The following is a 14,687-nucleotide window of genomic DNA, read 5'->3' as shown; positions in this document are numbered from 1 at the left end:
CTTTTTTGCTTTGAGGAAGTGGAGGGGAGTTTCTTAAATGTCAACCTCTGTCAGGTATTTGTATTTATGATTCCGAAATGAGGGGGAGAATCCAGTCCCGATAATGTAAGTATTGCATTAAAGTGTTAGGTTACTCCTCAGCTTCAACTGTGCAGGGGTGAGGTGTGAACTAACTATCCCCATTCCTGTCTCATTTACAGTGTTTCCAAGTCATTGTAAGTACTTGTAGCAATGGGCTTGAATGTCTGCATGCTCTGGGATGGAGTCTCTTACTCGGTGCTTCTGTTTTACTCGGGAAACAGCCCTGGGGTTTCCTTTCGAGTGGAAAAATAAAAGACCCAGTATCAATTGAATAGAAACTCTCAGAAATTTGAGTTTTTAATAATCTCCCAGTTGACTGTTAGCTCTTTGATCATCTCATAACTTCAAAGCTTTCCAATTCAGACCTAAAATCTGATTGATAATTGCTCCCGGTTCAACTCTCAGTCCAGGATTTGAAGCACGTTTTCCAATGCTTGTATTTGTTCTGATTTAGAATCATAGATTCATAGAGAGGTACAACATGGAAACAGACCCTTCAGTTCAGCTTGTCTGTGGGGTGAATTGGGACCTTAATAACATGCCATTTTATTCTGTGCACTTTGCAAAATCTCACCTGTGAAAATGCATGATAGCCTGTCTGAAAAAGAGACTTCCTTTTATTCATTGGAATGTGGGCGTTGTTGACGAGGCCAGTCAGTATTTGTTATCAGTTCCTCAAATGTGTAAGTGAGTGGCTTGCTGCACCATTTCAGACAATTGTTAAAACCCAACAACATTGGGTCTGGAGTCACACGTAGGCCAGGCAAGGTAAAGATGGCAGATTTCCTTCCTTGAAGGACATTAGTGAGCCAAATGGAGTTTACAGCCATCAGTGACAGATTGTCTTGGTCACCATCACCGAGATTAACTTTCAATTCCAGATTTCATTCATTGAATTTATGTTTCACCAGCTTCCTTGATGGGAGTTGAGCTCATGTTCTGAAATAATTAATTGGGTCTCCAGGATGACTGGTTCAGTGACATTGCCGCAATCTCCCCACTGTTCATTCTTTTGTTTCTGATTTTGTGAGATAAAACCATTCATTTTTAGGAGGAGGCCAATCGGCCCAGCCAGTCTTTGCCAGCCCTTTTTGAAAGTCCAATCCCTGTAACTTATTCTGTTTCAAATATAAATCCAATTCCAATTATCCCCTCTGGATAAGGAGTTTGTCGAATCTGCTATAAATTTGGTATCTGCCTTGCTTGTAGTCTAAGACCCTTTGAGTTTGTATTTTACCTGGGCAATTCTCGAATTTAATAAGCTCACTTGGCAATGAGCTGTTCTTGCCTCCTCTGACTACTCATCAATATTTCAACAAAGAGCGCACAATTCTTTTGAAATTAGCCCACTATATAGGGAAATGTTCACTTGCATTGCAGTGAGATGTATAGCCACAAATCTCCTGGGACTTACACCCAGACCAACTGAGCTTTGAAAATGCGTCAGGTCCAGGAAAGGATGTTTTGACCAGCTTCTAGTCGCTACCTAGCGCACCCTGCTGGAGATAGGATGTGTAGACACTGGGTTTGGCTGTGATCCCTCTCATTGCTGAATAGTATCGCAGGCACTCACTGGTAAAGAAAATGTAGTGGAGAGGTAGCTGCAGTCAGTAACGCTACGTAGTCCAGAAAGGAGCCCAAACATTTAAAAGTGCAGTAAATTGTGAAGGAGGTGTTTAATGCAAAATACCATAAAACGGCTTTCTGACTGATGGGATAAAAGTGCCATCCTTTCGATGTCCAGTTTCTCGAACATGATCAAATTTGAAGTACGAATAATTTAAATCTCCTTCCTAAGATTGGTTCATTTGGTAATTTCCCTCGTTAAGGTTTAAATTCAGGCCTGTAATTAATCCAGGGAAGTGGAATACTATGCTGGAGGCTTTTAATACTGGAGAGCGACTTCCCACTGGAAACCCTAAGGCTCTTCCCCCTTTTTGACATGGTATGTTCCTAACGTCAGCCTCGGCAATAGGAATAGACACAGCACCCGGGGGCTGAACCTAGTGTGATGCTTGCCATTGATGGTCTGATCGAGACTGCAGTTTGCTGCATGGGACAGAGAGTACACTCATGTAGCTTTGTTTTTATTCTGCCTGATTAAACTCGCACACGCACCCTCCAACCCTCCACCCTCTTTCACTGCCTGACCAACAAAGGATCAGAGAACCTTAGGCAAAGTGCAAACTGCAGCACCGGGAGGTATTTCCAATTCATTACGTCTGTCTGTTGTGTAACTTCTGAGAAGCATTTAATGTAAAGGACTTTGTGGAAGGGATGAGGAGGTTTAGTTAAAAAATGCATATATTTCACCCGCAATGACACTCCCCATTCCTAACATCTTCCCCCAGTACCCCCCAGCATATAACATGCACAGTCTATATTCACCAAGGCCTCTGTATAAGATCACACTACAAACTGGGAATGAAAATATGTAATATTTACTTTAATCTTAAAAACATCAATTAAATGACCCCTTAATGTCCTATAATACGTTAGGATACAGAGGAACCTTGATTATCCGGCATTCGAATATCAGATTATCCAACAAGATCGTGAGGTCCCAATGCTCAGCAAAACTGCTATCCGGCCTTCCATTATCCAGAATCTGATTGACCAAACTAAATAATCGCCACCTGTGTCCTTCGGATAATCAAGGTTCCTCTGTAAATGAACAATATTCAACAGTACCAAGGAATTCAAACCTCCCCCTCTCAGTACCTGGTGTCACATCCTGACAATTAGAAATGTTCCCCTTACCCACATTCTAAGTGTCAATGAACTCATTTAAATAAGGTGGTGAGAGGATTAAGTTATGACACGGACAGGGTTGGAATTCCTTGCTATTGTTGATTATTGTTCATTCATACCAATGTATTATGGAAAATTAAGGGGTCATTTAGTTGATGTTTTTAAGGTCATTGAGATCAGGCAGAGAGAGGAACTAATGTTAGAATAAGGCCTTTCAGGGTGATGTCAGGAAGCAGTCCATCACACAAGTGCTGTTGAAAACTTGGAACTTAACTCTTTCCAAGAGGCTGTTTTAAAATGGGGTTCAATTGAAAACTACAATTGATATTCTGAATCACACAACCACATGGTGGCTAGGTGCTGCTGGGACACGGATTTGATTGGATACTGCTGAAAAGGGGGATATTTCGTTGAAGCTTTTTGTCTTGTGCTCATCAGGAAAAATGCAAGAATGCCAAATTTCAAATGAAGACAACAATTTATACCTCAGAAGGAAAGGGTGGGCGGCAAGTCAACTCTGATTGGCTGAGTTAATGCCCTAGCAAAAGCCATAAGAAACTGTAGGTTTGTCCTTATAAGAACAGCCTATAGACCCCTCTGCACGTCCAGCGCAAAGTTTAAACATATTTACTTTGTAGAGAAGGTGTCTTGAGTCTGAATGTATGTCACTTGCCATAAAGCTTCAACAAAATATTTCTCTCTTCGGTCGTATTCAAGTTGTGAACTAACAACTGCTTAATTGAATGGAGGAGCAGGCTTGGAGAGATAAACACCTACTTGAGTTGCCAGGACCCGTAGAAGAGGGTTTAAGTTAGTCAAAGAGAATGAGGCACCAGACCTCCACAAGTCATGTGACAAATAGTTCCCTTGAGGTGGGTGCAGATGATAGAGTCCTCCTTAACTGTGCCAGTCTTCCTCCCTTCAACCCCGGGGGTCTCCGGGCACCACTGGAAGAATCAGTGGGAAACTCACTGAAAGAATTAGCCAAACTTTGCCGCGCAGGTGGTGACTGGTCAGAAGGATTGTCAGATCGAGATCCCGCCCTGCCAGTTCCCTGGGGATATTGAGGGAGAAGGGGGCAGAGTGGAGGTTCAGACCAGTGCTTGACGTTCTTATTGTGTACGAGTATGTAGAGTTCCCACAAGTTGACTAGAAACATCATGCTGTCACTTAAATGGTAAAACCCTCACTGAGATGTAAAGCATCAGCTCGAATCTGAATGATAGCTAAAATAATGAACGAGGTAGACAAACAGGAGACTGGGAGAACACAGCAAGCCCGGCAGCATCAGGAGGTGGAGGAGTCGACATTTCAGGTGGAAACCTTCTTCAGGACTGGGGGTGGGTGTAAGAGGAGCTGCAGATAAAGGGGGTGGGGGGTAGGGTGGTGAGGTGAGGATAGGTAAAGACAGGCAGAAAGTACGACCTGATTGGTCAATGGGAGGAATGAAACTGGTTAGTAGATTCCAGCATCTGCAGTTCTTTTCTCTCTAAGCGAAATAATGAACAATGCAGGATGGAAGATTGAAATCATTATCACTTGAGTAATTTCACTTCCATTTCATGCTAAGCATTCTCTCTCTCTCTCACACACACACACACACACAGGCACACATGTGCACACATACGGTGTGTTTAAACTTATGATGAGAGTTACACACAGACAGAAATAATTTACTGGAATCGTCGCTTTAGCACGGAGTGAAAAGTCTTGCTTTGTGCCACACCAGACTCAGCCCATCACCCAGCCCTTGTCGAGAATTATGTCGTTGATTGTTCTGTGAATTTTGACATCCACAATGGGCTGTAGTGCACCATCAAAAGTTGTCTTTCCGCCACCAAATCACCTGTGTTTCAGAGTAAAGCTGTGGGGGTTTTTTTTGTGACACGGTCGATCCTGTTCACTTGCTCCTTCACACACCCTCACTTCAAGCCCACTCATATCTCAGTTGACGTTGGTCTTGTTCTCAGGTTTTTCACTGAGCAGTTGTGCATGTGTTACCCGCACACCCGACTGGTTTAATCAAAGTTGTAGCAGGTGGCTTCCAAGGCATTTGAGTATGTGTGGTTGAGGGGGCAGTCCATTTGCCCTGGACTTGTGTTCTCCTGCTTCAGTTCCAGGACGCTGGCTAATGTTCAGTCATTACTTGTTCATGCAAGTGCACGTTTGTAGAAAAGCAGCTACTTGCTGAGTAGAGGCTGAATGTGCTTTGAAGGACGGCATCACGGTTGAATGAAGCAACACTGGAGGAGGCCACTCAGCCCACAATGTCTGTGCCAGCATATTACTCAGATTGGACCTCAGTGGGCTCTGCTTCACTCTTGTCAGTGGTGGGTTCTCATACGTGCTTCAGTTTGTCATGATTTGAGCTTCTCCTGCTTGCAACAAACCCGAGAATGTCGTTTTTGACCATTGCTGATGAGTAATGGCGGTCAAGGTGCGTGTTTCTGAAATAATAGACTTTCGAAAAATGCTTTATCACGTACGGCACCCTCTGGCTGTGTTTTGCAATGAGCAGGTGTGGTGTGAGTGATAGTCGGAAAAAACTAAAGTAACTCACAAGAACAAATCTTTTTGATGGTAACAAGTGAACGCAGCAGGGTGTCACTTCCTACAGCGCTGTGTAATACAGGAGAAAGCTTCATCTTCATCCTTTTTATTTCCTACACTCTCACACCTTGTAACCCATTTTCTCACACTCTCACCCAACCCCAGTTCCACAGTCTCTTTCTGCCCCTCATCTTCTTTCTCCCTCTCTACTGACCCACTTTCTCTCCCCTCCCTCTCCCTCCCTATCCCAATTTCCCAAGTCTAGTCCTTTCCCCTGACACACACAGTTCCAGTTTCCAGCTGTTGCTCAGGCCACTCTCCATCAGTTTCCCTGCTTTCCCCCATTCCACCTTCTCATCGATACCTCTGACCCCACCCAAACTTCTTAGTCCTATTCCACCAACCCACCTTCTCCAACCTTCAGTTTATCCCCCTTCCCTTCCTCAGACTCACTCTCTGCTCTGACTCCTATTTCTCCAAAACGCTGTAAAGAATTGAGTGGCTGGAGTGTTGTGGACTCTGCTTTGGAAGTAAACTGGGAAGTGGGGAACTGAATAAATATATTGCGGATCAGTTATTGAACTCCCCTCATGGGATACAGTTATTCTTAAATTGCTCCCTGGTGCAACTTTTGGAATGGAGCCACCAGTGTATTAAGGTAAAGGTAACACTGCCAAGGTCCCAGAGTACCATAGGGCTGCTGTCTCACTGGAGAGAGTGATGACTGATGGAGAATTTAAACTGAGGGTCTCCATATTCGGGCAAGGAGCGAGGTTGAGGTGGTAGGATTTTCATGGGATCCTCAGCTGGTACTGGAATTGAAGCTACGCTACGTTGGAAGCCTGCCAACTGAGCTAACTGACCCTGAAACAGAGAGTTTGTGAAACCAGAAAGTACCCAGCTCGAACCCATTTGGTTGGTTTCAGCTGATTATAAGTAGATTCTGTGCAGTCGTCATCCAGATTGGAGACAGAAATACACTTAGGATTCCCATTCATTTGTACGAACCTCACTAAATAAGTTGTACAGCGTGGAAACAGATGCTTCAGTCCAACTAGTCCACGTCTGCCAAGTTTCCCAAACTAAACTAGTCTCACTTGCCTGCGTTTGGCCCATATCCCTCTAAACCTCTCCTATTCATCTACCTGTCCAAATGTCTTTTAAATGTTGTAACTGCACCTGCATCTACCACTTCCTCTGGCAGTTCATTCCACACATGAACCACCCTCTGTGGGAAAAATTTGCCCCTCAGGTTCCTTTTAAATCTTTCTCCTCTCACCTTAAAAATAGGCCTCGTAGTTTTGAACTATCCCACCCTAGGGAAAAGTCCTTCGCTATTCACCTTGTCCATGATCTTCATGATTTTATAAACCTTCTGTAAAGTCATTCCTCCACCTCCTATGCTCCAGGAAGAAAAGCCCCAGCCTATTCAGTTTCTGTCTAACTCAAACCCTCCATTCCTGCAACATTGTGCTAAATCCTTTCTGAACCCTCTCTAATTTAGTAATATCCTTCCAATAGCAGGCCGACCAGGGTGCACATAGTACTCCAGGAGAGGCCTCATCAATGTCCTGTACAACCTCAACATGATCTCCCAACTCCTATACTCAAAGTTCTGAATGAAGACAAGTGTGTGAAATGCCTACCCCCTGTCCATCTGTGATGCAGCTGTGATTCAGAATTATGTATCTGAACCCTTAAGTCTCTCTGTTCGTCAACACAACCCAGGGCCTGAACATTAATTGTTTGTTTCACCAAAATACAATATCTTGCATTTATCCAAATTAAACTCCATCTGCTAGTCCTCAGCTCATTGACCCAATTGACCAAGATACCTTTATAATCTTAGACAACCTTTGTCACAGCTTGAAAACTGCACTGGAGGGAGGTTGGGTTAGTTGTGATGCCTGCGATTGGTCGATGGCTTAGTTGCATGTGAACAAAAAGTCATTGAGCAAGTCAGCAAGGAGCTGTTGATGTCCATTGAACTGTAGCTAACTCGGAGCTTTCAGCAGAGAACATGAGGAAATTAGGAATGGATAAAGAAAAGGAGCATCAGATTACGAAATGAACAATCCATGCTCTATTATTGCGTGTGTGTTTCTCTATATTTTCACACTTTATTCTGATCTTTGTCCTTACTTGTTAAAGAATGGAAGTGTTTTTCCTTTTGGCACCATGTTCAGTGTTGCAGGAAAGGCAAAATTTGAAGGCTGGTAAAATGGACCGAGTGAGTTTACATCGATATAAAACCCCACAAACGAATATCTCGTATCAATAAGGGTCCCCCTTGCTGTTCTTCCAAAAGCAAATGTGCATGCTGGGTATGTGAAATGAGAACAGAAAATGCTGAGAATACTCAACACGTCCATGGAGAGAGAAGCAAAGTTAACCTTTTAGGTTGATAACCTTTCATCAGAACTTTTTGTCAGCTGCCTATTCTTAACATGCTGTACGTAATAGTCCTCTCTGTTAAAACATGCAGCAAGAATTCATGTTGTTCACACCTGCTTCAGAGATAGCACAGAGATCTCTCCCTATTTATGATGACGGTATTGTTATCTGAGATTCACTGATGTGTACAGGTATTCTCAGTGTTTAAGCCAGTCAAGCTTTACCTGTGCTTTATTGTATATGATAACGTTTGAACCACTGTTACACACTCTGATTTCCGTATTCTCTATATAATGACATGGGAGTATGTAAGCATGAAGCCAAAGGCAGATATATCTGGTTTTAGTTTTCAGTAGAGCCCCTTCTTCCCCCACTGTCCTCCTGGTTGTTTGAGCAACTGCGTTTTGGCTTCCATCTGATCTCCCCTCGTTCGATTTGCAAAGGTCCCCCTGCCCTATCTTTGTGTTGCAGTGAGTGAGACTGTGACAGCAAACGTGGGCGGGTGAGAGGGCCTTTAAGTGGAAGAAACGCACTGACCTTAGCAAAAGACCCAGTGTCCAGCCACTGAAACAGCGTGGGCACTGGTGTGCAAAGGAGAGGACTGGAAACTGACTTCACTACAGATTGTAGGAGGTGCATCGTGGGTGGGTGTTGTGCATGCCCAGCAATTTCGAGAGCATGCGTGCACCTTTGTTTTCGAACTGACTACCGAACACTCTATATAGAAATCAGCAACTCCCCCTCACCCCATCTCTGTGTGTTACAGCCTTTGCAACATACTCCCAGCTGTCTGCTGTTAAGTATTGTGTGTAATGTCCGTTGTATAACCAATAATAACCTGGTTCTTTTCCTGTGTGTCATCCCACCTGCTTTACAGTCCCTTCCGTCCAGCTCAGCCACCTGCACAGTGAAACAGGTAGCTCTATGTGCATTCAATGTTTCCCATATGCATTGGTCTCACCCTCTCTCCTTTTGTGTTAATGCTTACAGATTTTTTTCTATCCTTTAGTGGTGACAAGACTATTCAGAGCGTGCACACAAATTAGCACATTGAGACAGTCTACCCCTCTTAATTCAAAGTTGGCTAATTCAACATATCAGATAACTTAATTCCCATTTTGGCTTTGTGGACTAGCTGGATCCAAAACAACTATTTCTTAACATAACCGCTGACTTTGAATCATCAAGAGTAGACTTTCACGCACCGCTTATTTGCGAAGTGTTTAACTGAAGGATTGGCTCAGTTTGCTGGTGAATATTTTTGGCTGGGTTTTTATTTTGGTGGCTCCTCCCACTGCATCCTGGGACATTTGGATTCAGTTCAGCAACTTTTTCCCCAAAGTCTCCAGAAAACCCGTCTGGCTTGGAAATCAAGTCAGGACACAGCATGTTTCCAAAGGCAGCCTGTTCGCACGGTTTGATATGTTAACGAACCTCCTTTAACAGAATATAAACACCAGCCATTTCATAGAAACCCATCAGCGAAGAGATGGAGCCAATGTTAGGAGGTAACCAAAAACTTGGCCAATGAGGACAATGGCCTGGTATGATGTAGAGAATCTCAGGTGAATGGGTGTCCTGCTATGAGAAAGTCAAAGCAGTTGGTAGATATAAGACACTTTGCGATGACTCTGGGACTCTAACACTCAATCTTTGGTAAGTAAGCAATCTTTAAAAGACGGACCTCCCACAGCTTCCTTGCAGGACCCTGGAGGGCTGGATGAAGGAAGGAGTGTGACCATGTTGCGATATAATGGGATTGCGAAGGTTGAGCATGGATTAACCATCCTTGAAACCTAAAAGTTCGGACACTTTCCAGTTTCAAGCCAGGTTGACTGATGTGAATTCTATCCCACCACCATGTTTAGTTGGTTTGTTTGAGCGTGGTTCCTCTTGCATGGCACCGTTATCTTTTCACTGCAATGACATTGTGACACGCTTCCTGATTTTTGTATGTGCGTGTGTGATTTGTGTCGGGTATCTTGCAAACCTCCACTCTCTTTCTCCCACCTCAATCCAGGATGCTTCCTGCACATGAATGAATTTGGGGCTCGTGTGTGCAAACAGACCATTACCTTTCCAAGCATTTCACTGGTGACCTCCCCTGCCACATTGGGGTTTGTGCAGGGCTGGAGGGAACCATGACAGGCCTTGAAGGAGAATGTTCTAAACTACCTTGGACGAGTGAGTGTAAATGTTGATAGCATTCAGTTCAGAACAAGATGTGAAACTGAAGACCCATCTGCTCTTCAGTTAGTTGTTGTAAAACAAGGTCTAACACCAATGGAAGAACAGCAGTGGAGTCCACTTAGCGTCCTGGTAAACATTTACTAACTAACTAACCACCACCAAACTGAGTGTCTAGACATCTACATCACTGTGTATGCCCTTTTACCGTGGACACACTGGCTGCTGCATTAGCATTCTCAACAAAAATAAAGCACTTTGGAAGAATCTGACGATTTAAAGGCAATTTTTTTTTCAGTCTGTCAGCTAGATACATATTGTATTAAACCAACTTGCCCCTCCCTCTTTCCCCATCATCAAGTGAGGTTAAACCAGAGCCATGCTGTTGACATGCAGCCCTTTGGACGCTTGTTCGGATGCACCTTGTGAGAGAGTGTAAGGAATGGGAGGAGGAACGAAGCAACAAGAAGGTGGGAAAATGAGGAGCAAAGTGTTTCAGATCCAGACAGCCCATGTGACCATGAGAAATTTGTTGCGATGCGAATAGCTGGAGGCAAAAGCATAACCTTTTCAGGAGGCACCGTTTAGTGCAGCCCCTCCTTCCCTCACAGCCCGAGGTGTCATTCTGGTCTGTTTGCCCAACCCTGACACTCATTGCAAGGTTGCTATCCTTTGTTGAAGCCTTGCATCATTAGGACCTGCGCTGTCCAAAGCAACAGGAACAGATTGCAGGCAGAGTCCGTCCAATGATGCAGTGGGGCTTTCGGTGTGCAGTAGCGTTGAGATCTCTTCATTGAAATGCCATGCAGACCTTGCAAGTTTACTAGTGGAAGTTTCCTGGAGAAACCCGTGTTCATAGTGAGATGGTCAAAATGATGTGTATGTATTTTTTTTTTAGAAACAGCCGAAAGTGGAGATTCTGCCCATGGAGTATTGGGCTGTTTGATCCACAGTCTGTTTCAAAGTTAGTTGAGCCAGGCCACTGTTGGCTGTCAGTGCTGTAGCTCAGAAGGGCTATGGGTAGAAAGAACCACACATTGTAACAGTATGAAAGTGGCAAACATTGGAAAAGTCTGTGAAGTGGAAGATGAGGTAAATCCACTTATGTAGAATTCTTCACCAATATCTGCAGCAGAAGTTTAAAATTATCAACAAATTAAATTAATCTGCCAGGCATTTCTAACCTAGTAAAACATATCAATGTGTTTAAGGGAACTGTCAAACAAGAACCAAAAGGATCAACACCCCAACTCTTGACCCCAAACGAAATCCATTTAGGACTCCCAACCAAAGGTTTGGACAATAAATTAGCTGTTACACAGCATTGTAAAGGATACAACCATAGGCTGAGAACATTCCGAGAGTTTGGAGTCTAGATAGTTGAAGACAAAGCCACCAACAGTGAGGCGAAGTCAGTGGGGGAGACAGAGTTGAGAAACCAAAGTGTTGGAACGTGGTTGCAGAGATGGAAGGGGGCGAGACAATGGAGAGCTTGGAACACATTTAGAAATTATTTTATTCAAGCCATTAAGTTTGTTAATAGCTCCATGCATTTTGATACTGAGCTTCACAGGTCAAGAAAATCCGCAGTTGTTCTCCAAGCTAGGTCAGTCAGCTCCTGAGTGGAGCTGGACGCTGTCCATTGATCCTGAGGTCTATGACCTGGAGGAGGGATAAATGAGGCACAATTCCAATTGGTGATTGACATTGAGTAAACCAACTGGGAAGTGCATTGTGGATGCATATTGGGGGTAAGGAATGGATTGAATTGGGGAAAAAAGGGTTAACACTCCAACAATAAAACAAGAATCAGTTTTACACCAAGCAGCTGACCAGATCAGCTGTCCCAGTCGAATTAGAGTGAGAGGGCAACATTGCAAAAAGGCACATATTTTTCGGAGTGTTTTCCAATGTGCCAAAGCCACAGAGGAAAGTTAGGCTGGTGGAATGTAATGGAGGAACGCGATGTACTTCCAATTAATAGAGCAATTTAGTTTCAGAACAGAGATGCAGCATGACAGATCCATCTCTGGAGGTTTTGCTCACATTTTCCAACCCAGTGAATAGTTTGATTTTTTTTTAATGGTACCCACTCCGGACATTCTCCCCAGGAAACAATAATCCAGCAGGCTTGTAAGCAAAACCCATTAAAAGAACTAAGTACGTTTTCCTTCTAATCACTTTCTTTGTATTTGTGTGTGTATGTGTGTGTACGTGCGTTTTTTTTCCTTCCCATCTCTTCCCCCACCCTCCCCTCCCCTTCTGCCCACCCTAGTGCCAGCTGTCAGCATGACCAGGCTAAGCCGGGCTCGCACCACCTCGACCTCCAGCGTGGGATCCGGAGAGACTGCCCGTAACCAACCACCTGCCAGCAGCCAGGCCGACGCCATGGGGAACAGTGACGCAGTCCAGGGCCAACCTCAGACCATGGAGGTTTCCTGTTAAAACCGCAACTTGAGCCATTAATTTATTACGTCATTTTTTTTCTCTCTCCGATTCAAGAGGTCGTCAATTTGGCTGAGTCACAGCCTTAAAAGAAACCCAGCCACAGAGAGCCCGTTTCCTTGTACAATTGTGTCTCTATAGTGCATGCCTGACTCAGTGTTTGATGCTCTCACACTGTAATTGATTTCATTACTTTGGAATATTCATGTTTTACCCAGCGGTACTAAATGCACCGTGTTACATTCCCAAGTTCCCTGTGTTAACCAAAGTCGTTCATGTCTTCCCTGGATTTAAAGGGGCAGTGCCAGAGTTTTCTTTTACCTCCCATGCCACCCTGTACTTCCAAACTAACCCACGCCATTCCAGTATCGAACCAATGGATAGAAAAGAGGATATAAGCAAAATACGGCAGATGCACAGGAGCTGGAAACCTGAAATAAAAACAAAATGTGATGGAAATACTCTACGGGTCAGACCATCTGCAGTGAGAGAAACAAGAGTTAATATTTCGGAACAATGACCCTTCCTCAGAAAAGTTTGTGGACCTTAGAATATTCATTGTTTCTCTTTCTACTGACACTGCCAGATCTGCTGAGTATCTCCAGCATTTGTTTTATTTTAAGGTTAAACAAACAGCCTTTTTGTTTTTAGTTATACAATTAGGCATTATTATATAGGTAAAGATATTTTTCTGGCTTTTCTGCATGTTCTCCACCTGGAGGTCTGTTAGCTCACTTGGTTGGATGGTTGGTTTGCAATGCACTGGCTGAGGACTCTCTTTCCCAACCTTTCCCCTTTGCCTGAGGCACTGTGATCCTCAGGTTAAACCACCACCAGTCGTCTCTCCCTCTCTCTCTCTTTCTAAGGAGAGAGCAGCCCTATGGTCTGGTAAGACTGTGGCAACTTTACCCAACTATTCTCGCTTGGCCCCTGAGTTCCATATGACCTTGCAACCTACAATGACATTGCAGTGCAGAATCCAAAGTAAGTTCACCATTGTGAAGAGGCGTGGGTCCTGTCTGTTCCCATGGAGGTTATTAAGGGGCCCTTTGACAATACTCAGCAGTTCAGGTGTTTCTGACCCCCTCCTGCCTCTGACCACATCAATGGAAATGACAGATTAATTGGCCACCAATCTTATTCTGTTAATGAAGATCTGTCTGCTGCAAAATAGCAACTGGAAATGTCACTAATGCATTTCAAGATCTGAGTTATTATCTGTCATTACACGTATAAAAATAGAAGCCCCAACAAGTTAACACATTATAATTTACTCAGCATTAGGAGTTGGGCAGCTATTAGGAACGTGGCAGATTGCAAACCCATCTCAACATTTAGAGATATATATCTGTGTGAATGAGCTACATCAGTGGCCTGCCTATTCCTGCCCCTTTGTTTGGTGCAGTTCCCTGTGTAACTGAGCAAAGCTTGTGACTACAGCCTGGGCTCCATTTGGTGTCATGGTGGCATACTGCTAACAGGAATGATTTGAGACTATTCTTGGGTTTTCTCCTAAGCCCTTTGTATTCCCCTCCGATTGCAAATGCCCCTTTAAATAGTAACTTGTTGTTTATTTACCCTCTGCTTCCCCCCTGCACCCTCCCAGGCTTTCTATGTTAAAGATTATGAGCTTGGTTTTGTTGGACGTTATTGTCTTGTTCACTGTACAGTCAGACAACTGCAGTGGGTGCCAACCACACCCACTCCCCTTGTGATCAGTGTCTGCGTTCAGCTCCTGTGTGGCTTTTCTCTGTGTTTGTTTTCCACATGGCTAAAGCACTAGCTTGAAAAATAATTTTTGAAAAAGTTTAAAAACTACAGGCACAAAAGCTAGTCGTGTAAGCTTGTAGTGTCTGTGTGCAGGTTGTTGTAATAAATTGCAGGCATTTGACACAATAGATGTCCTTAAAAGTTCTAGAGGTGAGCAAAATGGTGACTTTGAAATAAAGACAGAGCTCCGGCTAAAATTGACTCTTGTGTCTTGAGTCCATGTTTTCATGCAGTGATATCCGTTTAATGCGTTTAAATAGTTGTTTGCTAGTATAGGACATGTGCATTGTGGTAAAAATGAGGCTTTTCGTCTTGCAGTCATCAGGACCACTGCAAGAATGCCAAATTTCAAAACTGTGTCCCGACTCCCAAATTCTACTTGCCACCGAGTTATCAACTTGTTAAGGGTGAGTGGGATGGGCCAGCCAGTGATGTTCATATCCCATGAGTGAACTAAGAATAAAAGTTCCACCCTCATGCAGCCACCCAATACTCTGCTGTTCATTCCC

The 14,687-nt window shown here is 43.9% G+C and overlaps 1 protein-coding gene across 3 annotated transcripts in view; it reads left to right on the top strand.

Annotated features, from left to right (window-relative positions):
* Nucleotides 1–14,379, top strand: part of LOC140462881 (protein NDRG3-like) — a 131,121-nt gene extending 116,742 nt beyond the window's left edge. For 2 of the 3 annotated variants that reach the window (XM_072556301.1, XM_072556299.1), the window contains 2 exons: nucleotides 8,654–8,692; nucleotides 12,239–14,379. In XM_072556301.1, the coding sequence (XP_072412402.1) occupies nucleotides 8,654–8,692; nucleotides 12,239–12,408 (209 nt within the window). In that variant the 3' untranslated portion in view covers nucleotides 12,409–14,379. The remainder of the gene's footprint in view (nucleotides 1–8,653; nucleotides 8,693–12,238) is intronic. The other variant, XM_072556302.1, reaches the window with a different exon arrangement.
* Nucleotides 14,380–14,687: the final 308 nt, after the last annotated feature.

Source organism: Chiloscyllium punctatum, chromosome 37 (assembly GCF_047496795.1).
Source record: "Chiloscyllium punctatum isolate Juve2018m chromosome 37, sChiPun1.3, whole genome shotgun sequence".
NCBI classification, from domain to species: domain Eukaryota; kingdom Metazoa; phylum Chordata; class Chondrichthyes; order Orectolobiformes; family Hemiscylliidae; genus Chiloscyllium; species Chiloscyllium punctatum.
Note: the sequence above shows the minus strand (reverse complement) of the source record. Positions and strands in the feature narration are given on the sequence as shown.